This window comes from Marmota marmota, unplaced genomic scaffold (genome assembly GCF_001458135.2).
Source record: "Marmota marmota marmota unplaced genomic scaffold, marMar, whole genome shotgun sequence".
Taxonomy (NCBI): Eukaryota; Metazoa; Chordata; class Mammalia; order Rodentia; family Sciuridae; genus Marmota; species Marmota marmota.
In genome coordinates this window covers 7,956,658-7,983,834 of record NW_026000075.1, presented here as the reverse complement: position 1 = coordinate 7,983,834, position 27,177 = coordinate 7,956,658, and the positions used below count along the sequence as shown (strand labels likewise).

At 33.6% G+C, this 27,177-nt stretch overlaps 1 protein-coding gene across 11 annotated transcripts in view; it reads left to right on the top strand.

The window, feature by feature from the left end:
• Naaladl2 (N-acetylated alpha-linked acidic dipeptidase like 2) overlaps positions 1 to 27,177 on the top strand; it is a 1,175,859-nt gene that overhangs the window by 301,220 nt on the left and 847,462 nt on the right. For 3 of the 11 annotated variants that reach the window (XM_048814269.1, XM_048814258.1, XM_048814268.1), the window contains exon 1: positions 16,510 to 17,912. The exons of 4 other annotated variants lie outside the window; for them this stretch is intronic. In XM_048814269.1, the coding sequence (XP_048670226.1) occupies positions 17,864 to 17,912 (49 nt within the window). In that variant the 5' untranslated portion in view covers positions 16,510 to 17,863. Of the gene's footprint in view, positions 1 to 11,152; positions 12,070 to 16,508; positions 17,913 to 27,177 lie in introns of those variants that run through there. 4 more of the 11 variants (XM_048814260.1, XM_048814259.1, XM_048814267.1 and 1 more) reach the window with 4 other exon arrangements.

The following is a 27,177-nucleotide window of genomic DNA, read 5'->3' as shown; positions in this document are numbered from 1 at the left end:
TTTCTTTCTCTCTTGGCATAAGTGAGATAGACATCTATTTATCTCACTTATGCCCATTAAAATGTCGACCATCAGAAAAACAGAAAATAGCATGTATTCTGAGAATATAGGAAAATTATAACCATTGTGAATATGGGAATGTAAAATGGTAGACCTACTCTAAAATGCTGTATAATGTCTCCTCAAAAACCATTTTCTATATGGTCCAGATATTTCATTTCTGAATATATCGTTAAATAATTGAAAACAGGTTCTTGAGATCTTTATTTACCCATGTTCCTGGCAACATTATTATTATTATATTGAGAGAGAGAGAGAGAGAGAGAGAGAGAGAGAGAAAATTTTTAAATATTTATTTTTCAGTTTTTGGTGGACACAACATCTTTATTTTATGTGGTGCTGAGGATCGAACCCAGCACCCCGTGCATGCCAGGCGAGCTCGTTACAGCTTGAGCCACATCCCCAGCCCGCAACATTATTCTTAATGGCCAAAATATGGAAGCAACACAAGTAGACATCAAAGGATGAATGAGTTAACAAAATATGATTTATACATACAAGGGAATATTGTTTAGCCTTAATAGGGACAACATTATGACACAAGCTACAAAATGAATGTACCTTGGGGACATTATACAAAATAAAATATGTCTATACAGACAAGTAATATATAATTTTAAATTCATAGAGACAGAAAATAGAAAGGCAAGTGCCCTGGGCTTATGGGAGGAAAAAATGGTGAGTTAACTTATATTGGATTTTAGTTTTGAAAGATGAGACTATTTTGAGGATTGGTTGCACAACACTGTTAATATATTAACACTATTGATATATTAACACTATTGAACTATACACTTAAAATGTGTTAAGATGGTAAATTTTTATTTTATGTATGTTAATATAATTGAATTTTTATATGGCAAAATAAATTGATTTCTAAAAATAATTCAGCCTTATCTATGTTCATATGCAAAATTTAACCTGGTTAATAAAATTAAGATATAAAATCTCTAGAAGAAAACATAGAATAACATTCATTTTGATTTTAGATTTAGCAAATATTTATTAGATAGGACAGAGGAAACATAAAATAATTGATAAATTACACTTTATCAAATTATAACCTTCTGCTACTGTAGAAACACTTAAGAAACTGAGTAGATAATCTATGAACTTGGATACAGTATATACAATATTTGTATCTAACAAAAAATTATATTCACGTTTATAAAGAACTGTGTTTTATCATTAAGAAAGAAAAAAATCCAATAAATAAATTATGTGATGGCCAATAAGCATAGGAAAATATGTTCAAAATCATTAGACCTCAAAGAATTGCCAATTAAACTCACAAGGAGATAATGCTATATAACTGTTAGAATGGCTAAAGTTGAAAAGACTGATAATACCAACTGCTAATAAGGTTATGGAACAAAAGGAACTCTCATCAATTTTGTGTAGGATTCTAAAATGGTAGAACCACTTTAGATAAGGGTTTAACAATTTCTTACAATGTTAAATGTACCCTTTCTATATGATCCAGCAATTCTGTTCATAGTTATTTACCCAAAGGAGATGTAAACAAATGCCAAAGCCAGACAGATTAAAAATGCAGTTCTTTTTACATGAATTTTCATTAATGCTTTATGCATAATTGTTCAAGAAAATGTTTACACTTTATTCAACAGATTGAGCTTAATCCCTTTCCCTAGCCCCAAACTTGAGTGTAGACTGTACTTCAAGACTCATTCTCATGGATACATTAATGAAGAAATGTGGATGTTTGATTTGGAGAGTAGGTCATAAAGGGCATTGCAGACTCTTTTTTTCTTCTAATAGCACATTCTATAGAAATATACTTTCTTTGTCTTAAGGACACCCCTGAAGCAGCTCATTAGAGTGGTCCATGTGAGTAGGAACTGAAACTTCCTATCAAAGCCATCAAAGAATGGAGTCTCCAGCTAGTTTTGGAAACAAATTCTTCAACCCCATTTAAGGCTTCAGATAATTGTGATCTGGCCAACAGCTTGAGTTCACCATGAGAAACTCTTAACCAGAATTATCCAGCTAAGTCATTCTCAGATTTCTGACAAAGTTATGTGAGATAAAAGAGTACTTACTGTATGATTCTACTTATATAAAATTCCACAAAATACAGATGAATGCATAGTGACATAGAGGTTATCAGTGTTGTCTACATCCAGAATTGTGGTAACGAGTGGTATTAAGTGGAAAAGGCATAAAATAACCTCTAAGAGTGATGTAAATGTTCTATATTTGAATGTTATAGGAGTTGCAAGGTTAAATCAGCTTATCATCAGTTATAGTTTGGATCTGGCATGCCCCACAAGGTCTCACCTGTTGAAGACTAATCCTTAGCTCATGCCATTATTACGAGATGGTAGAAATTTTAGGAGTTATGATATAGTTGGAAGGTCATTAGAGGTATGCCTAATTAGGGGTATTATTATGGTTTGGATATGAGGTGTCCACCAAAAGCTCCTGTGTTAATGCAGGAATATTCAGAAGTAAAATGATTAGATAATGAGATCTGTAACCTAATCAGAATGGACTGATGGGGTGGTAACTGTAAGTCAATGAGTCATGGCTGAAGGAGATGGGTCACTGGGGATGTGCGCTTGAGGGTTCATCTTCGCTGCAGTACCACCTCTGTTCTCTCTCCCTGCTTCTTGGCCACCGTGAACAGGGCAGCACTCGCCACCACACCCTTCCACCATGATGTCTGTCTCATTGGACCTAGAGCAATGAATTCAGCAGACCATGGAATAAACTTCTGGAACCATGAGCCAAAATAAACTTCCTCCTCTAAGTTGTTCTTGTTGGATATTTTGGATATAGTGATGAAAAGCTGACTAACACAGATATGTTGGGACTCTGGCCTCTTCCTCTCCCTTTCTTTCTGCCTCCTGGCTGCCATAAGATGAGCACCTGACTTCTGACCTGCTCTTTTGCCTTGACTTTCCATCCCAGCACAGGCCGAGAAATAATAGAGCCAGTGACCATGGACTGAATTTGAAGCCAAAATTAACATTTCCTCCTTTTAAGTTGATTTCGCAAGTATTTTTTCACAGCAATGAAAAGCTAACATGTCATCCAATGGTATCCTTACAGTGGGTGCATATTTTGCATGTACACTTTACCTCAGCAGAGAAATAAGATTACACCATTTTTTTTCTTTCTTTCTTTTTTTTTTTCTGCCATCAATAGTGAAAGAGAATATGGAAAACATTTCTATAAAATTGCTTATTTATAAAAGATGAATTTCTCTTTATATCAGAAGGTTTTTTAAATTATTGAGTATGAGCATGTAATGGAATTTTTGTAAGTTTATTAATTTGAAATTCAAGTTTTGCAGTTCTGATATGCTTATTTGGTGTTAATCATTTATTATTATACTTACATAATTTTGTATGTTTACATAGTAACCTTTGAACACAAACAGGGAGGAAGTCTCTCATGACTCAGTTATTAAAAAATCAAAGGGTCACCTCTTTAAATGCTTCAGAGTTTAGGCCAGTAAGATAAAGCAAGAAGGACTGTACCCCTAAAAAATAGGCCTAATGCTTCTATATTTTAAAAATAAGTCTTCAGAAAACCAAAAACATAAGAGCAGATAATTCCAAAATTTGTGATATCATAAAATTCCCCACAAATTAGTGAGTAGAACGTTCTCTTCAAATTTAACTTCAATAATTTAAAATGTATTTTAAATTTCTTGATATATTTCACACTTTTATCTTTGATGAAACTTTAACTATCTTATTTCTTAGAGGTTAATGGGAATATTCCTATCTCAGTTAATTTCTTCACACCATGTGAACTTTGAAATATTTAAATTTCAGATTGGATACCAATTTTGTGAAAAATAATGAGTTTCTAAGTTTTTAGGTAATGTGAAGAAATTAAAAATTTTATCAAACTGGAAAAATGGGAATTTACAGAAGACTTTGTGAAAGAGAAGTAAGAATACAAGAAACATTTTGAGTTATTAAACTTTCATTCCTTTTCTTAATTTTATTATAAAGATTTTGGGAGAAAAGCAGTATAATTTTGTTGTGTTTTTTTTATTATTCAATCACCAAGTATTTATTAAATGTTTTTGAATCTGTCAGATCTATGAAAACAGCAACTAATAAATACTCTGAAGGTATGCTTTGAGAGCTGAAAGGCAGGGCCAATGTTAAGGAAATAATAATTAATTGATATGTTAGAATATAGGGAGACGAAAAGTTTTAAAAGAGACAGGAAGCAGATAATGAAATAAGTTACTGCAAGGTAACTTAAGCCCTGGTATTTCTGTCCCTATTTTCATATTTATTCATTCTTTAAATTGCTCATATATTGTGAGTCCCTCATTGCCCAAGGTGGTCAGATAGGATGTTTTCAAGCATCATCTTGGGATATTTTTCTTTCATAGGTATCTCCCCATTTGGCCTATTATCCTGAAGAATCCACCCAGAGAAGCTGTTTATCTGTCTGTCTTCATTTGTACTTTCTTTCCCCCATTTTGTAAATCTGGTCTCCATAGGAAAGACAGCAGCTTTTCATTTTAGAGAAAAGTCTATTTTAAGTATTAGCTGCTTGGGGGAAGGTGGGGGACTTTAATCCTTCATCTCCTTTTCTTTAACAATGCTAGCTGGCAGGTAGTCAGCAGGAAAGTAAAAGTGGAGCTTTCAGAAAGAAAACATTCTCTGTAGAAAGTAGTGGCCCATTATGATGTTGAACAAAGTAGTTATCCTGGAATCATTTTCTAGGAAAGCATGCTAAGCCTTTTTGACTTTATTATTAAGCAAAGAAAGAAAAGAAGGGACACTAGAGAAAGAAAGAGAGAAAAAGAATAGAAAGAAAAATAAAAGGAAATTTAAAATTAAAGGAAAAAATAATGGAGCAAAATGACAAACTACTTTTCTCTGATCCACATAATTTTTATGATTATCTTTTGTTCATATTTCATGAATTGAAGTGAAGACATTTAGTGTGCATTTTAATAAGTGACTGTTAGTGTTCCTGAGTTAATTTTGGACATGTTCATCTATTATTAATATTCTAAGATGCTAAGTAAGGGGAATAGAATGTCTCTAAAGATAATGAGAAACATCACCTCTTACCTCAGCTGCACCCTCACACAGTTTAGATCCCAGTTGTAGTTAGAGAAAGCTCTTATCCCTGAACAGCTGTTAAATGCTGCTTTCATTTAATTAGTATTAGTTGTGTCAAGGTTGGCAACAATTGCTGGTTGAATTTTGGTGTTGCTTTGGGTTATCATGAAGAGACTGAAGACTAGAAAATATATCACCTCTCAGCCTGAATGACTGAGTCCTACTTGCAAAACAGTATCTGAGCTATATTAGATCACTCTGAGTCACACAATTGAAACTCCTGTCTTTAAGACTTTTCATTTTGTTTCAGGATGTTTGATGAAAAAAAAAATTTTTTCATGTTAATAATACCATTTAAACATTTTATTGAATTTTTTAATAACATAGAGAAATCATTCTGTCACCTTGGTTTTCCTATTAATGTTGATATTCTAGAGGTTTTTCTCTTGATTTTTAATATGTCCTAAAATTCCCAAATTGATACATTCACCATTTTATGCTTGCATCCGTTAACATGTACATTCCAAATTTGTTGGCATTAATCATTATTTGTAATTAGTTTTATATATGTGTGAACATGTGAATTGTATCTCCTGTTATAGTTCTGTGACAGTATTAAATAGATTTTTAAATCATCTTAGCATTTTCCCTCTTTTAGATGATGCTTAGATGGCTGTCACAGTCACACCTTTGTTGGGAGGAATTGGTATAAGAAAATGACTTTCTGGTCTGAAAAATAGTTTTGTATTAAAGGCAGAAATTTAGCCTTCCCACTCTCAGTGGATTTATATGAATGAGGATGATAAAGCTAACAAGATAGTTTAAACTTTCTGGCATTTAAGTAAATGTTTCATTATCCTAATAAAAAGTATGTAACAGTGTATACTATTATTACAAGCATATACTTAATGTCTTGTTACATATTTCTTTCAGAATATGGATTTAGGATGCTATTCCCAGCAGCAGATTAGAATGCTTTTCAGTATAACTCCTACCTGACTTCCAACTTGGCACCATTATGTGCCTGTTATGTTAGATGAGTCACTTTATTTCTTAATTACATGAACTTATCTGCAAACCATCAGTAATTTTTAAACTACTGTGCATGTGTGTGTGTGTGTGTGTGTGTTCAAATATAAAATATAATTTGTATAGCTCTTTGACTTCTTTATTTAACAAAATTGTAGTGGCAAGATCATTAAAATGACAACACTGTCCTTGACTTAACTTATTTCCTTGTTATCGAATGCTCCTTTACTTTAAAACAGTTACTTTTTCTTCAACAATATTAATTTTCAAAAAATTCTGTGTGCAATTTCATAAAAAAAGCAACAATTGAAAGTTTAGTTAGTAGTATCTAAAAGGATAGTTTTACCTACCAGACAATCCTAAAACAAGACATCAAATACGCTTTCCTTATTTTGAAACACTTTTTTATGTTTATGTGTCTAGAAATGTAAATATGATTATGTATGTATTATATATTCAGCTGCTTGGAGTATTTGTGAGGATGTCAGGCTCTGATAGAGGAGCTAAGTGGGCTAGAATGTTAATGCTGAATTAAGGGCCACTGGGATGGAAAATCATAGTGATAACATGTTAACATTATTGGCTGTGGGTTTAATGAACATGTAAGCATGGAAATTGTGTGATTCCTATGCCTTAGGAAGATCACTTTGGAGGATGTAGAGAGGATACATTAGATGTAAAAGAACTTTTATTTGGGGGAGTATCTTGGCAAGAGACAATAATGGCCTCACTTAACAGAAATGGAAAGTTAAAGGGATGGACTTCGATGACAGATGAGGCACAGAATTGAAAGGACTTTAGTACTATTTAGGAAATGTAAGGGAAAAGCCAAGAACATATCCTAAATTTCTGCCTAGAACAACTGGGTAGATGATAATACCCAGATCCAGAAAAGGGAGGCAGAATATGTTTGGGTGGTATTTCTAAGTATGAGAAAATATTAATTGATCTCTACCCATTCTTTTATACTACATACTTTGTCCTTTTTCTGGAATACCCAACCATCTTCTATCTGGTAGGTCTTATAGCGATTTAGCATCTATGAATATCAGACAATTTACACCTAGGAATTTTTGGCTACAAATAACCAATAGAACTTCCAATTTTAATGAAGAATATGTATTCTAGAAAACTAGATGATGAAATGCCTGAGTCTAACACCATATGATTCATAATATCAGGTTAACTTCATCATTTTAAAACCATTGGCTTTATTTTAACCAAGAAAGAAAATTTATTAAATTACTTTAATTCAGAAAATTTGTGATAAATTCACAACATTTGAACATATTTGTTCAATTTGGTGTGGTTTCACAGGGTTGAGGGCTTGCATTGGGGTAATATAGAGAAAGTTTCCTATTACTTGTCTGACACAATGTTGAACATTTAAATATTATTGCATTTAATTTTTTCAAACATTGTTACTTAGCTTCTTTGTAGATCTGGAACAGATTTAAATAGGTTGAACATCTAAAGTAGGACTGAATGGGAACTACATTTGCTTTATTCTAAAATGCAGGAAATAGATACTGTTAGACGATGCACTTGAAAAGAAAACACATCAGCTTAATTTTTGGAACTTTAATCTTGACAATCTATCCTGGTAGATAACATAGAATTTCTCTTCAACTATCGGGATTTGGGGAAGATTGGTCCCAGTCTCTCTAGAGCAAATACTTTTACTTCTGTTCAAATACTGTCTCCCGCCACCCACCATTACTGGGATGCTCTACACTGACTTACATTTTCCAGCCCTTGTTACTTCTTATTTTGATACAAAATCTTACTGGATTATCCAGATCAGCCTCAAACTTGTGATCATTCTGCCTTAGTCCCCAGAATAGCTAGAATTACAGTATGTGCCACCATGCCTGGCTCTAATAATATATTGAAGGATTATAATTATAAGTGTTTTAATCCTTTTCTATCCAATCTTGTATTTTTCCTTTTCTGTCCATGGTTTTAATGAAGTTACAGTCTATGATTTTAATAAAGTTAAATGGATCTGGAATTTTACAGACCAACGGTCCCATGTTCCATAACATGTGACATCAATGTTTGGAACTTGGTAAAAACAATTTGTAATTTTCTTCAAATTTTCACATATATCTTTCTTGAAAATCAGAACTAAATAACAATAATCAGTTCTATAACTGACCACATGGGTTTAACCTATAACATTAATTTCTTCACCATATATAGTTTATAGGCAGGACCTGAAAGCACATGAAAGAAAATACAAAAGAAAAAGAAAATGGAGGAAGACTTTGTGGACCAGTGATGCTTTATTCAGCACCAGAGGGGCACATCTTTGGTGGATGGAAATAGTGGCAGGCCCCGACAAGGGTATGGATTTTATATGGCCTTATCAGAGCCAGGTCATGGGAGGAGCTAGTTACTTTAGGTGTGCCCTCTTGGTGGGCAGGACCAGGTAATGGGAGCGGTTTAGGGTGGGGCAGGAGGACAGGTAGATAACCATATCTTTGAGGACCTTCAACCTGAAAGATGAATTATAGTATTTATAATATTCTCCTTTGGCCTTTCTCGTCTTCAATTTCATAATATTGGGGACACAAATAGGAAATGTAGTTAGACATATTGTTTTACATTGTTCCATCTAAGTTTAAAAATACATTCAATAAATTTTACAGAAAAGACTCAGAATGCATATGGAGGACTCATTCATTTTGAGCCTTTCAAGATTAAGAGAAATCTCTTGATAATGTATATAATTATGTCACTTTCCTTTTCAGCATCCACTGACACTGTTCTGGCTAATGCCACCAATACCATTTGTTTTAGTGGTGGTGGTGGTGGTGGTGGTGGTGGTGGTGGTGGTAAGGTGTGTGGAATTGAAATTAATGCATAAACATTGTGGTTTGGGGTTTTTTTCATTTACTTCTGCCTTGAACTCTTTTTTGGAACATTTCACTATTGTCCTCATATCTTTTTTCCTTCTAACTCAATTTTTTCCTGTTCTTAAAGGTAAATCTACCTACTTCCCCCATCTCTTCATTTTGGAGTTTGTAATTTTTGCTTTCTGGAACATCCTCAGTCATCTTTTATAGAAGCTAATCCCTATCTTTATTTTCTTTGAGACCCTCTAGTCCAACCTTTATGATGGACTTTTTATTCATCTTTGGAATAGTTGGTGAAGGTGTATTATGTACCAGGGATTGTGCTAGCGGCTAGGGTGTGGTGTTGAACACTGGGGCTATAACATAACAGGATGCCAGGACAGAAATAATTAAGCATTACTTACAATGCAATATGACAAGAGCCATGGAGAAGTTAAAAGTTGAGAGTTGTTAAGGGACATCTGGGAGCACATAGAAGGTCCTTAATCCAGACCAGGCTCAAGAAGAATTTCTGCATATGAGTCAGTCAGACAAAGAGGAGGTGAAGAAATTTTCTAGGCATGTACAAAACTTTTGGGTTATATATTTCTAAAATCTCCTGGAAAAAGTTTTCCAGGTATTTAAAAAGCCTTATGAGGAGATGGGTGTGGTGGTGCCCACCTGCAATCCTAGCAGCTTAAGAGGCTGAGTCAGGAGGAGTCAGCATTGGTGAGGTCCTAAGCAACTCAGTGAGACCCTGTCTCTAAAAAAAATACGAAATAGGGCTGGGATGTGGCTCAGTGGCTGAGTGCCCCTGAGTTCAATCCCTGATACCCAATTTAAAAATTAAATTAAAAAAAAAATTTTAAAAAGGTTTAGAATGGGAGAGACAAAGTATATGTGTGTGGCACTTCATTGTAAATGGTTCACTCTATTTATATTTATGGTATATGAATATTTATATTTATGAATGTGTATTTTTATTTTTTTCTATGGATCTACAAAAACTCTTGTGGTTTCTGGTGTTTATGTCTTTGTGATTTTTCTTGTCTCAAGAATAGAACTTCTGTAATCTACTTTCATTATAACTTCCCACATCCTAGAAGTTCTAAATCAGCTCTTAGAGAATGGACGCTTTATTACTGTTATTGACTAATTTTAGGTGCCTGGGGCAGATATGTAAATATACTTCCAAGTTTGTCATAATGAGTGAGGATTGATATGTATGTTGCTCTCTTATGGGGAAGTCAGAATGTGATGATTATAGTGCTGTATTGGCAAACATTCAATTTCAGGTTACTTTCAGTGAAGTATGCAGCATGGTTCATATGTTACAGTATGTAACTGGCGTAGGCAAAGGAGTAGTCTCTTCTGGAATACACCACAAATATAAATTAGAAACTCTTGAATAATTATGAAATGGTTTTACCATGATAAATTGGGCAGCTTCTTCATATTAGATGAGGAAACAGATCCCGAGAGGTAATAAATAAAATTTGTGTTGATTTGTTAAAGTCAGGCTTGCTTTAATTTCTGGCACTTCTGGGAATAACTGTTCTAGCTGTTTGCCTTTTTTGTTGTTTACTTAATTTATATAATCAACTTTTGCAAATTAATTAACTAGCAAACATGGTATACAAATTATTTCAAATAAAAAATGAAAGAATTACTAAGGGAAGAGTTTGAGACTTACTTGTGTTTCAAAAGCCAAAAGTTGAGGAATTCTAGAAGGAGAAAGTGGAGATTTTCTATATATTATGTAAATAATAATAATATTTTATTTACATAAATAAAATATTTAGATAAACTAAATAAAATTTAATTAAATTATTCACCATCCTTTTTTTTTTTTTTTAAATATAGGAAAACAACAGTCTGGGTGAGAGTCCACTTCATGCAGCTGTGTAAAGGCTGACTTTCTAAATCTCTAATTCTTACTGAGTGACAATCACTTGTTTGAGAAGTGTGCACCATAAAACTTATGGTAAACAGAACTTAAATAAATCACTTTAATTTTGTGATCTTCTGTCACATAAAAATTAACATTCAAAGATAAATCTCCAATTCATGTCTGTTTTTCACTAGAGATTATTTTTGTTTGAGGCATAAAGTTAATCTAATTTAATACTCACCTTGTCCCTATGCAAATATCAGTATTATCCTTCTATGGATTAGGATATTGAGACCCTCCAAGATGGGAGTAAATAACCACTTTAAGTGTTTTAAGTTAATAAACAGCACAACTGATGTCAGAGCATAGTCCATGACATCAGTGATCCAGTTTAGCGTACTTTCTTCTTACTGGGAAAAGAACAGAAGGAAGGAGAGAAGAAATAAGACAAAGGAGGAACAGAAAGAGGAGGAAATAGAAAGTGCTGTCTGTTTTATATCATTCACAATCTTTAGGACAGGCGACACATTATTGTGTTTAATCTTCATATTAATCTTTTGAAATGGATATTATTCTATCTATGGTCCAAGAAACCAATTCTCAAACAAGTGTCACTCAGTAAGAATAAGAGATTTCGAAAGTCAGCCTTTACACAGCTGCATGGAGTGGACTCTCACCCAGACTGTTGTTTTCCTATATTTAAAAAAAAAAATGGATGTTGAATAATTTAGTTAAATTTTATTTAGTTTCTCTAAGAGAAACCAGAGAAACAAAACTCTGGCTCTGAAGCAAGCTCGGTGTGTTGGTCATATCAACGCTCTTTCAGAGAAAAATATCAGCACATTTCTGGACTGACATGAAAGTACGGAATTCAAAGATTCAAAGTTAATATCAAAACTGAAACAAAGCCATGTTTTGTGAAACACGCATTAATAGGAGTACGCTGGATCAAAGGATGTGATCTCACTTCATAGTCAAACAGGTCCTGCAAGCCCAGGTAATACGGGAAGCAGAATGGTAATTATTCACAGAAGAAAGCAGGTAGTATACTGTTACAATACTACAGTAGAAAGTCAGAAGGTCACAAAGCTTGCAGGGTAACTGACATAACTTGAAACTGCTTGGCTTCCTTTAAAAAGAAATAACAAAATGGGAGAGAATCAAGCAAGCTTGCCTAACACATCTTTGCAAGGTAAGTGCCAATAGCCTATGAAATGTTCCCAGTCAGAAATTTAAGCAGTGTTGATAGCTCTGTTTCTGTGTGTGTGAGTGTGTGCGTGTTCACACACGCAAGCACGCATGCCCCCATTGTGTTTTCCAGGTGTTCTATGAGGGTGGGGAAAGGAGGTTGGGGTTGCTTATAGAGAACACGCATGCTGTCTGTGTTGTGTCCAGTATCTTGACCAACAGAGAATCATAAGTTCAGTGGAAAGTAAGAAAAAAAAATTTAATCTCCCATATCATGCTGGAGAAATTGTGCAACCACCTTCCAATGTGTTTTCACATTGGACCTTTTCTAACATTAGCAAAATGTTGATTTTTGTCTCTACCTGTGGAATTTTTTCTTGTAATCAGGAATGGCTATCTCTGGGGTATACCAGCTAAGTGTCCTTGTAATTAATATAACCCCTTTTTAAAGGGAGAAAACAGGAGCTCAGGAGAGAGCTTATCAGTTGGGCAGAGCGGTTTGTTTTACAAGTCTTACTTAATCAGATACCTTTGTCCTTTGAAGGGATTGGCTTTGTTGACACTGACTTGACAGGCATCTATAGTTAGGCTTGTTGTTGGAAACATGCAATGCAGCTCTCATATTTCACTTTTTTTGAGTGAGAAAAGTTTTTAAAAAAAGTAGAAAATGGGCCTAACAATTACTTATTGCAATGATTTCTGGTAGTCTACTTTCTTGTAAATTATTTACCATCTTTATAAATGAAATTTTGATCAAGACATATTCTTGAAAACTTACTTGATAATCACTTTGTTAATTATGTTCCTGTGAAACTACAAACAATATGGCACCAAGAAAAATATGTAAACTACACAGTTTTCCATTAAGTGAAAATAATAAAAAATATAACTACACCTATGAAATATAACACATTTCAGAATAATAATCAGGTAATTGTAGATATGCCTGATCATAAAAGTATTTTATCTACTTCATTGCTACTTGTCGTATTTTTCTTTGATTTCTTTTAGTCTTCTTTACACCTGCTTAAGGATCCCAGAATCTTATTTTTACTCTGTATGTTTTCTAAATATTTTGAAGTACTATGTAAAATGCTATTATAAAGCTTTTTAATATAAAAGATTAACAAAAAAAATCACTTAATGAATTTTATCAAAGAGAAACAAGATAAAAGCCTCATTTAGCATGATTCATAATTTATTTGTATGCTTTTTATGGACCAAATGGTATTATGATAGTATATGATTATAACAGATTCCTTTTGTGTCTGTAATAGTTTTCCCTTGGAATAGCATATGAGAAACTCGTAGGTTCCTATGGATGTTCATATAGTAATGATTTTGTATAAAATGCATGTATCTGGAAACCAGCTGAATAGCTTGTCCTAGGCTGTATTGGAACACTACCTGTCTGTGTTTAGGGATTGAAATAGACCAAGGAGTAAACAGACCTATTCCCTCTTCCCTTATCAACAATCTTTGTTTGGGGATCATGGTGATATTTACTTCTTATATTGGAGTCCTGGCATGTATACAGACATTTTTTTTTTCCTTTTGCTCTGGCACTTTGATGCATGTTAGGTTTCTAGCAATAGTTATGTTCTTTCTGTGTAAGGGTAACTTTCCCTTTCTCATATCCATATAGATGTATAAAATGCAACTACTTTCAGAATTAATAATCAACATATCAGAAAAAACATGCATAACATTTAATTTAAAACAAGTGCTATATTATATAATTTTAATACCATGGTTTAAGTTAAGGTATCATGTACCTGTGTCTGTAATACATCTGTAGTTGGGGAACACTCATGAGACCATATTCTTTTGTGTACTCTGTGAGAACTTTTCAATAAGGAATGTGGTATTCTCTTCTGATCTTATCTGAATTGAAATGTATCCTTGGTTAGTCTACAAATAGTTCAGATCTGTCTTCTTGGAGTATTGAATGCTTTAATTTCAGACAAATTTGCATTAAGATTATTAAGAGAATCTACTAATCAGAGTTGAGAAATGAAGGTACTTCAGTTGTAGGTTTCAAATTATATATGAATTCTTAAAATTTTAAAGGAAAGCATTGGAGAATAATTACAGCTTTATTTGCATGTATAAGAGATTTTGATATGTTTGTATAGTATCTTATAAAACAAATCAAATATATCCTGGAGTCTTCATTTGGAGAATTCCCTAATATTATTGTGTTCACTGTGAAATACTCTATTCTATATCTGAAATTGAGTTTCAAAATGATCAAAGTAAATGAAAGAGGGTTTTTAAATGTTTAATTTTGCTTTTTACTTAATAGCACTTATAAAAAAGATGTCTTTGAAATTATATTAATTATTATAGATTCTACACACAAATGGATGTTCTTTTGAAATAACTATGCTCAAATACTATGCTTTATACATTCAATGTATGAATGATTGACTTGCATAATTTAGCTCTGAGGATATTATATTATCATTAAACTATCATATATATTATCATTGAAACTCCATCATATGCTTTGGATAACAATTATCTAAAACTATTTATCTAGTTATTCTGATTCACTGTACCATCTCTAGTTATAATTTGGATGGTATTATCGTGTGAATGTGACCCCTCAAATTCATTTGTTAGAAACTTAACTCCCAAGGCAATTGTACTGGAAGAAGGGACCTTTGGGACTCGTTCAGGTTATGAGGCCTCTGTTCTCTTAAATGGATTAATGCTACCTTGCCCTTCTGCCTTCTGTCATGAGGATGCAGCAGGAAGGCCCACACTAGTTTGGTGTGGTGGTACATGCCTGTAATTCCAGCAACTTGGGAGGCTGAGGCAGAAGGATCATGAGTTCAAAATCAGCCTCAGCAACTAGGTAAGACCCTGTTTCTAAATAAAATTTTAAAAGGTTTAGGGATGTGGCTCAGTGTTTAAGGCCCACTTGGTTACCCCTGTTACAAAAAAATATCCCAAACTAGATGATAATACTTTGATCTTGGTCTTCCTATTCCTAGCCTCCAAAACTGTGAAAAATAAATTTTTGTTTATTACCCAGTCTGAGCAGAACAAAACAGTCTAAGACAGAAGGCCAGAGTAGAATTGTTAAAGATTATTCATTTTAGTGCTATTCTTGTATGTGACTGAACTACTCATATACCCAAGCACCTGGTTGCACAGTGTCCTTGTATGAAGTCCATGTACTAATAACATCTAATGTTTTCATTAGCATCGGGAACCCATTTTTCCCTAATGAAAATGAAGTTGATCCAAGGCTGTCTTTAGCATAATGTGAACAGATCTCAGTTATCCTTTCAAATATAAAAAGCAATCTCTCTCTTTCAGACCCAATGTCAATATAACCCTAAGAGAAATTAAGATGTTGTACATGAAGGTTTATAATATTCTCTCGATCCATAAAATGACTTATTTAGGGAAAAACAATGTAAAACTTTTTTTTTTTTTTTCAGTACCTGGGATTGAACTCAGGTGCACTGGACCACTGAGCCACATCCCCAGCCCTGTTTTGTATTTTATCTAGAGACAGGGTCTCACTAAGTTGCTTAGTGCCTCAATTTGGCTGAGGCTGGCTTTGAAATCATAATCCTCCTGTCTCAGCCTCCCAAGCCACTGGGATTACAGGCATGTGTCCCAGCCTAAAAATTATTTTTCTAATCTTTGAAAATACAAATAAAATGTATAAATAATATGGCATAAAGTACAGGAACCAGTGCTTTCTAAGCATTTTTGAGAAAAGGAAGAAGAATTATGTTCTTGTGTAACATGCAAACTCATTCATACCACCAAGTGTTCTGCGTCAGTCTTGGATTGGAGTGGAAGCATGGCTCAGATGATACGGGTGGCAGTCCCCTTCCCAACATGCAGACACCTAGATATGGTTTACTCTAAGATTTTTCTAGAGTTGCCCTTGGGCATATAAGTGCTTCTTAACCTGTTTTCTTTCAGGATGAACCAGCATTTTCTACTTGTCCCAGTATTCTTATTAATAGGCGTGAAATTTCCTACTCAGAATTATTTTTAAAAAGTAAAAAGGAAATAATCTTTTGTTGTGTAGCTATGCACCTTATCTACTGAGTCCTTCCTATCTCAGGAACAGTCACCAGGAACTTTTTTTTTTTTTTTTCTGTTTTCTTTCTCTTTTTTCATCCTTGGTCAAAAAATGTACAAAGCCACCTATTGCTTTTTAAAGATTACAGTGTATTTCTTCACCCTTGGGATTATTTGAATTTAAAAAAAAAAAAACTATTTCTGAGTTCTCACAAACTAAAGAAACCTTGTGAGAAGAGGTGACCTTGAGTGGGGGGGTGTCTCCTCTGGGCTGTTCAATACATATTAGGTACTCAGGCTGCCTAATTAGCAACTGAGGGGATGTTTTTGAGCACTTCTGACAAAAAATCTCCTTCTTCAGTTCACCCCTCTCTCTGTCTCTCATATATATATATATATATAACGATTGAACCCAGGAGTACTTTACCACTGAGTTACATCACCAGCCCTTTTTAAATGTTTTATTTGAAATGTGGTCTAGATAAGTTGCTTAAGACTTACTAAGTTTCAAACTGTGATCCTCCTGTCTAAGCCACTGGATTACAGGTATATGCCAATGCACGTGGATCTTCTTCCTTATCTCGCTCTAAGAAATCCCTACTCTGAAAGACTACAAAAACATAGATCTCAGTTGAAAAAATAAATGCTGCAAGTATAGAGGAATTGGCTAGACCCTGTGGAAGGCAGTGCCAGCGCTCGATAGCAATCAGCAGGAGAGAATTCTTCACCAACTCACTGAAGGAGAATTTGGCTGTCAGAGTAAGAGAAAATAACTGTAGAATATTAATATTTTCAAGTTAGAAGAGAGCTTAGAGGTCCTTGAGTTTAATGTTTATACATGATAGGTACAAAAAAAAATACACAGAGATGCTATGAAGTTAAGAAAATTCTCTTTGGTTTTATAGAAGCAGTTGCTAGAATTCTGGTTTCTACCCCTGGCATCCAGAGCCTGTAACTTTATGGAAGAATGTAGCACATTATTTTCTAGAGGCATTTGCTTTCTGATTTCGTAAGGGGAAACCAGTCTTATAAGTACTTTCCCTACTGACATCGTCCGTTTCTGTATTCATGACCATGAAAGCATTGTCTAGTGTTCAGTTAGGCTATTGTGTGACTGATCTATCCAGGCTGTGTTGTCTTTTGACTACGTAGAGGTCACATTGGCTTTTAAGATATTTAGTTTCATTACTATCAGGGGTTAGTCAAAAATCAATATGCACAGGCATAGAGTATTTTTTATGATAATCTCTCAAAACGTTATGCTTTATTTTGTATGGCTACTAAAAGGAAAACAAAATCTAAGCAGGAAGGTGCCTTAGTGTCTGTGCTTCTAAGTTGCAGCCTGAGGGTAGCAGTACTGTATGTTCCAACCTGTTATACTGGTTTGGTGTGCATGTTTACTTTCTGTGGTGGGAAAAATATCTCTGCATTTGTCAAAGTAAACCATGCCTGTGAATGCATTGAAATCCTTCTGGAACCCAAAGAGGACGTACCTATTTGTGAATCTTCCTTCCTAGCCTATCAACCTTAAACAGCATTTTTAGTCAAGAGAAGTACAAGGAGCTCTTGTTCAGCCTATCAGTTCCATGAGGAAGGCTTCCACTAGCTGTTTAAGATAGGTTTGAACACTGGAAGACCTGAGGCATTTTGGAGTTGAAATTTTGGTATTGAGGTAACAGAGCATTTTGGAGTTGTGGCTTTCAGAAGCTTTGCTGGAGAGCTCTCATAAGCTAAGAGCAAATTCGAGCATGTTTGGCACAAGTAAAGTTCTGAAAATGCCAAGGCATGAAATCCCAGGTGAGTCTGACCTAAACAAATGGGTTAGGCAAAGGTTCATGTGGAAATGGTTTGAGGAATTTACTCAGGTACAAGATAGAGAATTCCTGGAGCAGGAAAATGAGATTAAGAGATGAAATCTGAAGTAAAATATGATAAATATTTACTGAAATCAATACAACTGAGCTGAGGAGCTCTTTTGTTCTTTATGAATGGAAATAACATCTTTCCTTTATTAGGAAAAAAAAAACAACAAGTAATGTATTTAAATTGAACATGAGATAAAACTGGCTAATACCATGGTACTTATTTAAAACCTGCTCTTGGGGAAAAAGCCAGCTCAAAAATTTGAAATGTAAAGGTTGTTGCTGGACTTTTAGATAATCTGAAAGCCATAGTTTAATCCCCTTTGATTTAAATGATATTTCATGTCACTGAAAGTGTTTCAAAGGAAAATATTTTAAGGTTCAATTAAAGTTACTGTGAAACTTTGAAGAAAAGGTGATACATACCTATAAGATGCCATGTTTGTTTAATCATCACTATTAATAATGCAATTAAAATATTTCCATGTATTTAAAAGGTTAGATCTGTCTTTGAATCCAATTCCTTTTTCTTAAAGGAATGGAACAAAAGGTGCAGCCTTAATCTGATGATTATATGTGTATAAACACCATGTAATTATTACATTGTATGCTCTCCTCTGAATTTTGGAAAGAGTTTAAACAAATTTAGTTAATTGAGTAGGACAGTGAGCCAGCCTTCTTTTTATCTTAGTTTATTTTGGGAGGATTATTGATCAAGCATGTTCTTGACTTATTATTGGAAAGTATCACACTTGATACATAACTGAAGGGAAAATGGGCAACTGACAAGATTGCAAAGAAATATCATTAGGATAAAAACACATAAAAGGGCATTGAGCTTCAGTTGATCCCTTGAGCTTCTAATCTCTCTTCAGGAACAGTATGTGTAAACAATTTTATTTGACAGGATTATTTTGTGTCTCTGTTGATAGGTATGTTTAGCCATCTACACAGTTGAACATTTTAGAGGGTGCTTTCATAAATGCTTTTTAGTAATTTATATTGGAAAGCAATGTACCTATCCTCTTTAAATCTCTGATCAGTTTAATGCAGGTTTTATATTGTGTATTTTAGAAAGCAGTGGGACTTAGAATATTGTAGAATATAATCTAATGAAAAAGCCCAAAAGAGAAAAGCTTTGAAAAATCAACTTCCAAATATAATGCAGCATAATAAACAGGCAAAGGGTGTGAAGGTCCAACACAATCAAGTTTGCTGAGTAACTTGGGACAGGGATGAATGCTTGATTTTGAGAACTGATTAAACTCTCGAAGTCAATTCCATCTCTGTGATTCCTTTGTTGTCTCAAAAATGACTTCCTTTGAAAATAGAATATGAGATGCACAAAGAATTGAAGGGTCAGTGTATTTTACTTTCCTCCTTGTTTATGGACCTTTAATACAATCACAAACAAATCCCATCTTCTCTTAAGCTATTGATAAATCTTGAAAAGTTCTTCACCACATCTACATTTCTTAGTGACAGGTTTCTGAGATGGAAAAAAAAATCCACTTGGCCACAAAAGGTGAAAGTTACTTCCTCTCTTACTGACTATTTTTAAACCACACATCAGCAAGACATTAGAAAGGAATCTAAGAGTTTAGATAGTTTCATAGAGGAAATATGATTTAAACTGACTCTGGCAACTTGACAAATTAGAATAAGTGGCTAGGACAGTCTCTCCTGACCAAAAGTACCTCAGAGGCAAGACACAGAAATTAAGTCTATCCATCTAGTTGTTTGCGTTATTTTTCTGTCTTATTGGAAACAAGAATAATTTTTCAAAAAATCCAATTCGAAATAGGTTACAAATAAGAAAACAGAATAGCAAAAAGGTCAAAATTATATGACAGTTAAAAATCCATATACAAAATATACGCCACAACATATGAAAAGCTATCAAACAGGTCACAAAATTCCTTTCAAACTCCCTAGCAACCAAGTGAAAAAAAGAAATTGATTTCAAGATGTATGATTCCAAGTAATATAAAATTGGTATTAAAATGTTCAAGAGAGGCACAGATTTCTTCATTAAGCATGAAATCAAAGTCAAATGATTTTTATAAATGACAATATATAGACCTAATGAAAATGCAGATGTTTTTATTAGGTACTGCTGAATAAAAACAAAGAAGAATTAATACTATTTAATTCATCTCAGAATCTATCATTTCAAAATCTGGATGATTTTCTTTTGGATTTTGAAAGCACCATCTTAACAGATTATTTATCAGGAAAAGTTTATGTAGAAAGTTTCAAATATATAATAAACCTGGAAACAAGAAAGGAAAAGACAAAATAATAATTAAGAAATACAAACCTGGGCTGAAGGTGTTCTGCAGTCGTAGAACATTTTGGCTAGAATGTACAAGACCCTGGGTTTAATCCCTAGTATGCAGGGGGGAAAAAAGGACTTTATAAGAACAAATATTTACCTGCTTTAAAACTTTAGAACATAAAACTATGATTTAAAAAAAAAATTATAAGTGTGTGTTATTACCCAGTTGTCTCCCCTGAAGTTCCTCTTAGATTTTTTGTAGGGGTTGTTCATTCATTTTGACTAATGAAGAGTTCAGTACAGTCACTGTGTCAGATATGTGTTTCTATGAGAGGGGTAAAGATTCAGAATAAAAAAGAATACATTGGCACTGATAATAAAGATATTAACCATCTATGATCTTCATATTGAATTAGGTAATGATTTTCCATAGAGTTAAACAGAAATTGGGGGCAGGAGGAGAAAATTTCCTAATAGTGATGTTTTCATTCTTGAGACTGATTTTTAATCAGTTTTAGGGTTATATTTTATGTCATTTCTAGTCTACCATTTGACCTATGTGAATTTATTTTGGGCAACCATTATTTTTTTAAGATTAGAAAACCCCATAATATTGCTTTTATCTCTAAGAATTAGTAATTATTAAGTGATATTTATCATAATATTCATGTAATTTAGTACCAATCTACAGTAACATTGTTATATAAGTCGGAGAACATTCTACAGAATAGTCTTCACATGAAATTCGCATTTAGCTAAGTTGATAATCACACTAGAAAAGGAAATAACTAGTAAATGATTTCAGACAGAAATGTACTAAAGTTATTTAAATCTCACAAAACTTTTGTCCATCTCTTTTCCTCCAAAAATACACCAAGCTGATTCTCTACTAAGACACATGTGTACTGATTGTTCCTGCTGAACCTCCTATATGCATTATTTCTCGTTATTCACTTATCAGATTAATATTGCAGTGACACATTGTCCAGCTTCTCAAACTAAAACAGCCAGTATGTCTTAATGTGTGATTTTAATTCTTGTACTATATTGCAATGAGCCATTTTCCCTTTTTATATATTTTTATTGCATATTTCCCTGCATAAAATGTTCTCCTGCGATGAAAGACCATAGCAGGCATGTTTATTGCTGTTTTTCTGTTGCCTAGAACCAAAACGAACACATAATATGATTTCAACAAGTTTAAGGTTTATATCCTCAGAAAACAGCAAACATAAAATCATAGTGTTATTCCTATGTGTTTCTCCAATTTACATTTATTCAAACATGAAAATTAGTTGAGCATAAAGTAGCAACACTTAACAAGATCAATACAAAACAAAATAAACAAGAATTAAGTAAAAATAAACCACTGTCAAATAAAAGTTGTCTTAAAATTGAAAGAGCATGTTCTAGAAGAATAAGAGATGACATATAATCTCTTTATTCTAAGAGATTAGAAGTTGTACTTTGTTCAAAATTAGAGAATGTGAAAAACCAATTAAAGGATATGTTTCTCCTTATTTGCTCAGGTATTGTATTACAATGACTCTGGTCAGAGTTAACTAGATGAGTTCTCACAGATACAAAAATTGTGAGTGGTATGTTCTTTGGGTATGTTCTTTTTGACATATACTTTTTGTGAAGCATCTAAATATTAATGTCTTTATTTATTATGATCTATTTTACCTGATTATTATAGACATGAAGGAGGATGATACAGTCGTAGTTCTTTGGAAGATATAGTTATGTGATTATTTATTTTTTCATGAATTGAGCATGTGGTCCTCATTGAGTGTGAAGATTAAAATAATTTATGTTGAACACTGTAGCAGTCAGTGGCACTTAGGAAACTCTTTGGTGTTTTCCCCTATCACCAGAGCCACCATCATCATCATTATTTTAATTTTTAATTTTGTTTTCATTATTGTCTATCATCTCTTAATGATGAAGAACTAAATCCAAGTAATGATGGTGGGACTTGAAGACAAGAAATAAATTTGAGAGAGATGATTAAAGCTAGATTGTTGTTTGCTAACATAGAGTGAGGAAGGAGGGAGGAAATGTAAAAACTTTGAGGTTTCTGGCTTGGATGAGAAGAAATAATATTCCTAACTGATTTAGGGAATGTCTGGTGGAACAGGTTAGGGAAGAGAAATATAAACTGCTTTTAACAAAATTATATTGAATTATAAGAGGAGTCTCTTGATTAAAAATGGCCAGGATTTAAATTGTAAAAATGAGGTTGGTCCTTGGGAAAGAGAACTAGTATAAAATTAAAGATGGTAAATTTTTAAGATGTAAGTGGTAGATGACATTGTGGACAGCTGATATTACACAATGATAGAACCAGAGCAAGAAGATAAGAAAACTGATGATGGAGTATAAAGTTTGAGCAGAAATGAGAGAAACTGAAATGGGTTCATAGGCAAGAGAGAAGAGTCACCTGACTGTGTTTTTGGGGAAACACATGGTAGGAATTTCTGTATTAGTAGGGTGAAAAATATCAAATGACAGAATAGTCAAGTAGCTAGAATCTGGAGATTCCAACCTGGAATTAGGGTGATGCATGAGTAAGAATGCAGTAAAATAATTTGAATATAATCAGATATTAGGTAAAAGAGGAAGACACAATTGTAGAGTCAAACTATAAGAAGCTTGAAGTAATAAAGTGATATAATAGAGCCCTGGGAAAGGAACAGAGTCAGAGAATAGGAAAAAAGAAGAAAGTACTTCCATCACACTGATTTTGTAAAGTAAATACAATTTGCTATTTTCACAAATGAGAAAACTGAATTTCAGTGAGGGAGAGGATGAAGGTGCTAAAACAGATGGGGCAAGTCTGAGGGAGGAGGAGTTGGATCCCTAGAGTATTTTTAAAGAAATAAAATACAGTTTTCTCTTTCTAGAAGGAGTGAGTATAATGACAAATTTGCTGAGTTACAGAGAAGAGTGGGCGGTGAAGCTCCTGCCAAGGGCCCTGTATCTTTGTAGTAAAGGATGCTTTTATTCAGCCAAGAGTTAGTGTGGGCCTCTGGGAGAAGTGTTGAATCCATGAGAGAAAAATAAAAGGATTGGCCGGCAGCAGCAGCAGTAGTGGAGTTAGCCAAGAGTTTGTGTCAGTGAATGTGAAAAAGCAACAGAAAAAAAAATGTAGGTGATTATTATGCCATTTTTCACAGAGATGTGAGTGAGCTTGTAGAAGAGAAATTGTGTGAGAGGGTGTTACTTGTGTCTGTTCATATTTAGCTAGAGATTTTTACTTTAGAATATTCTCACTTTACCATGTGACACCACCCACAGAAACTATTCAAGCCAGTCATCTCCAGATAGTATGCCACTGGACTATAATAGTACAGAGCATATATTTCATTCTAAATCCATCCAGGCTTTTGGAAAACAATGGAACACCTGGGCTTAACTACACATAAATTTTTATATGGTTTCTTCTCATCAGTGTAACACTAGAAAAGCATCTGCCTACACTACTGTCCATGTAGTATGAATGTAACAGACCTATGAGATTTTGGGGTTGCTAAGTATCCAATTGTATTTGGCTGTGTTTGAAAGAAGCAAAATAAGATTGGGCATTAATGTTTACCTACTCAAAGACTTTGAGACCCTTGGATAATTAATGTTTGGCCTCAAAGGTTTGTACCTTTATGTTATGATTACCATCATTGATAATAATGATAAGAAACAAAAAATACAATTAGGAATTTACTAAATGCCAGTAAGAGGCAGAATTAAACTTTAAACCAAGATGTATTTGACACTCATGCATCTCCATCTTTTTATTTTCTAGGTGTACCATATTAAAAGAACTACCATTAAAAAAGACTATCCAAGCAGAATATGTCAAATATTTATCATTTATCTGGATATGTAAAAGTTAGTGACTATTCAAATTTATTACTGAAAATACAATATTTTATTAACATCTCACTACACAGCTCATATATCTGCTTTTCTATATATACTTTATTTTACAAAAATTCACTTAACTTCATTAATACACATAGTGCTCTCTATGTGGGTGTGTCATGATTCCTCTTGTTCTACCTGCCTTCATGCCCTGATGACATTTCCATCATACCCACATTCCTGGCACTTTTATTGAAGGTGATAAAGCTCTGAAGAAGTAGTTTGAAGTAAATGGGTTCTACTAAATTCAAGAATGTTTTGACCATTAACCTTCAGTTTGAAGTTTTAGGTGACCACAAACTAGTCTTAAGGAGTATAGATTTACCTCAGTAAAATACACCTTAAAGAGGTTTTTAAACAATTGATGCTTTGCTGATGCTAAGGATATTTCCTCTTCAGTGTTTCTAACTTAACAAATTACATGTAAAAGCCATAAACTCCTTTATATTATCCATAAACATAATAAAAAAATGTCACACCACATAACTTTGACTTAGTCAATAATTCCAAGCTTAGCCTTAGGGTTTAAAGAGAAAATTATTCCTCTTACACATTTTAATTATGCTATAAACTTTGGGAATAGCTATTGATCTTCAGCATCTGGCGTCAGAAAGTTTTTCCTTTCTTGTTCTGTAGCCAGTGAAAGTTTTCCATGTGGGCTAAAAATGAAGAATTCCAGAGGAGATTAAAGTGGTATATGTACAAAAAAGGACATTTTGTTGTTGTATTGGAGTGACTTAAATGTTAAGAGAATTAAAGATCATCTTCTCTAAATGTCTTTTTGTAGAAACTAGAAACACACATTCGAGTTAAGAAATTTATTGCCTTGTTTTGAATAAAAGATACTTTTTAGAGGCACTCAGTGATCTTTAATATTTTAATACAGAAATGGGAGGGCCTAAGAAGAAAATATTTTATTAAAAAATGACATGCCTTTTGAGGTTTTTAAAAGCTTATGTAATGCAGTGAACGTTGTTATTATTTTTGGTGACTAATTGTTATTAAAGTGATTGCTTCACAAATTTTCATCCTTGAATCATTAATATGTGTAAAAAATGTATTCTGTTAAGATTAAACAGATATCTAGTATCTATGATAATGGTTATGATGATAGTAAGAATTGCTACTGCTTGCTGAACTCTTACTAGGGGATGTGTTTACTATAAACATTTTACAGATATGGCCTGAATTAAGAGTCCCACCCATCAAGTGAGAATTGTCCCCCATTGCCCTTTCTACAGATTATGTGGGAACTAAACAGCAGAATTGGGATTCAAACCCAGTTCTCTGACTGATAATCAGTCTTTTTAAATAAGTATAGGCCCCTTCAGTTTCATCTTTCAGCTAACTGGAAACTCAAGTTTAGAGTGTTTAACTGAAGTAAGTTTATATGATAAATTTAAATGTATCAAATTTAGTGTAATGCATTTGTTCATTGTGTTAGTCAGCATTCTATCACCGTAACAAAATATGTACGATAAATAGTGTTTAAGGAGGAAAGGTTTATTTTAGCTAATAGTTTTGGGGGATTTTAGTCCAAGGTCGATTGCCTTTGTTACTTTTGAGCCAGTAGCAAGACAGCACATCATGCATGGTAGGGGTGGGTGTTGGAGGAGCAGCTCACCTCACAGCAGTTGGGAGACAAAGCAAAAAGAAGAGTCAGGCACCTAATGACTGCCTTTGAGGACACCCCTGCCTCTTCCAGTGATTGAAGACCTACATGTAGGACCCACTGATTCTACCACCTTTCAATAGCACCAAACTGAAGACCAAGCCTTTAGCACAGGGTCCTTTGGGTGGACATGTCAGATCCAAACTATAGCATTTATTTAACAAATATTTATTGGGATACAATTACATATCAGGCATATTATTAGAAACCACCAAAGCTAAATTCAAGGAGACATGAACCACAGCCACTGGTAGTCTACCAAGGGAGACATTATTGTAATGTGAAAAAGGAACAACAACAAAAAAAGCCATTTATATATGAATAGAAATAATATATGCATATAAATATATAGATATGTATATGTAAATAAAATTATAAATTTCGTGTAGCTTTAGACTTGCTTGATAAACATCTGTAATTGGTCCCTCTTGAATTTTCAGAACCTAATTAAAGGTATGGTAATTTAACTTTGATACTGTGATTCCTTCTTTGGTCACTTTGGTAAACTCAGTAGCCTTTATAACCACAGCTATTAGAGGTACTATTTTGAGAACCTCATCAGTGAGTCAATATGGATTTTTCTTGCAATAGGGCACCCCCTACCTCCTCACAGTGGGAGCTAATGAGTAGTAATTTTTGCCCATTTCTTCCCCCTACCATTTCCTCTGGACCTGCCATGTAATTAAATCCACTGGTTAAAAAATATGTTGAATATTTCAGGTACAGTGGTCCCTTGATATCTGAGAGGGATTGGTTCCAGTACCTCCTGTGGAAACCAAAATCTCAGATCAAAATCAAGTGCCTTATTAAAATGGCTTAATATTTGCATATAACCTATGCATATCGGCCCTTATACTTTAAGTCACCTCTATGTTACTTATAGTATCTAATGCAAGTAAATGTTATGTAAAGCAGTATTTTGCAGTTTGTTTAGGGAATATGACAAAATTTTCATAAGAATAAAAGTTCATACACATTTGGTAAAGATGCAATTTATTTTTCACACGTTTTGATTTGTGGTTGTTTGAATTCACAGATATAGAACTTGTCAATACAACAGACTGACTTATACAATGCGCTTAGCAGTAGTTTGAATGCAGTGGTATGCACTCATTAATTTAGTCTTACATAATGATTTGATCTGAATCTATTTTATTTCATTTGTTTTTGAAATATATAAGTCTATATTTCTTTTTGCAGAGAATTGTAAGATTCCTAACTATGTTTTAGTTTGGGACTGCCATTCATCTTTCACTGAAACTTTTGCACATATCACAGCTATAATCTAGCAAAATGGATTATTGTCACTCACTCTATAAATATTCTAGT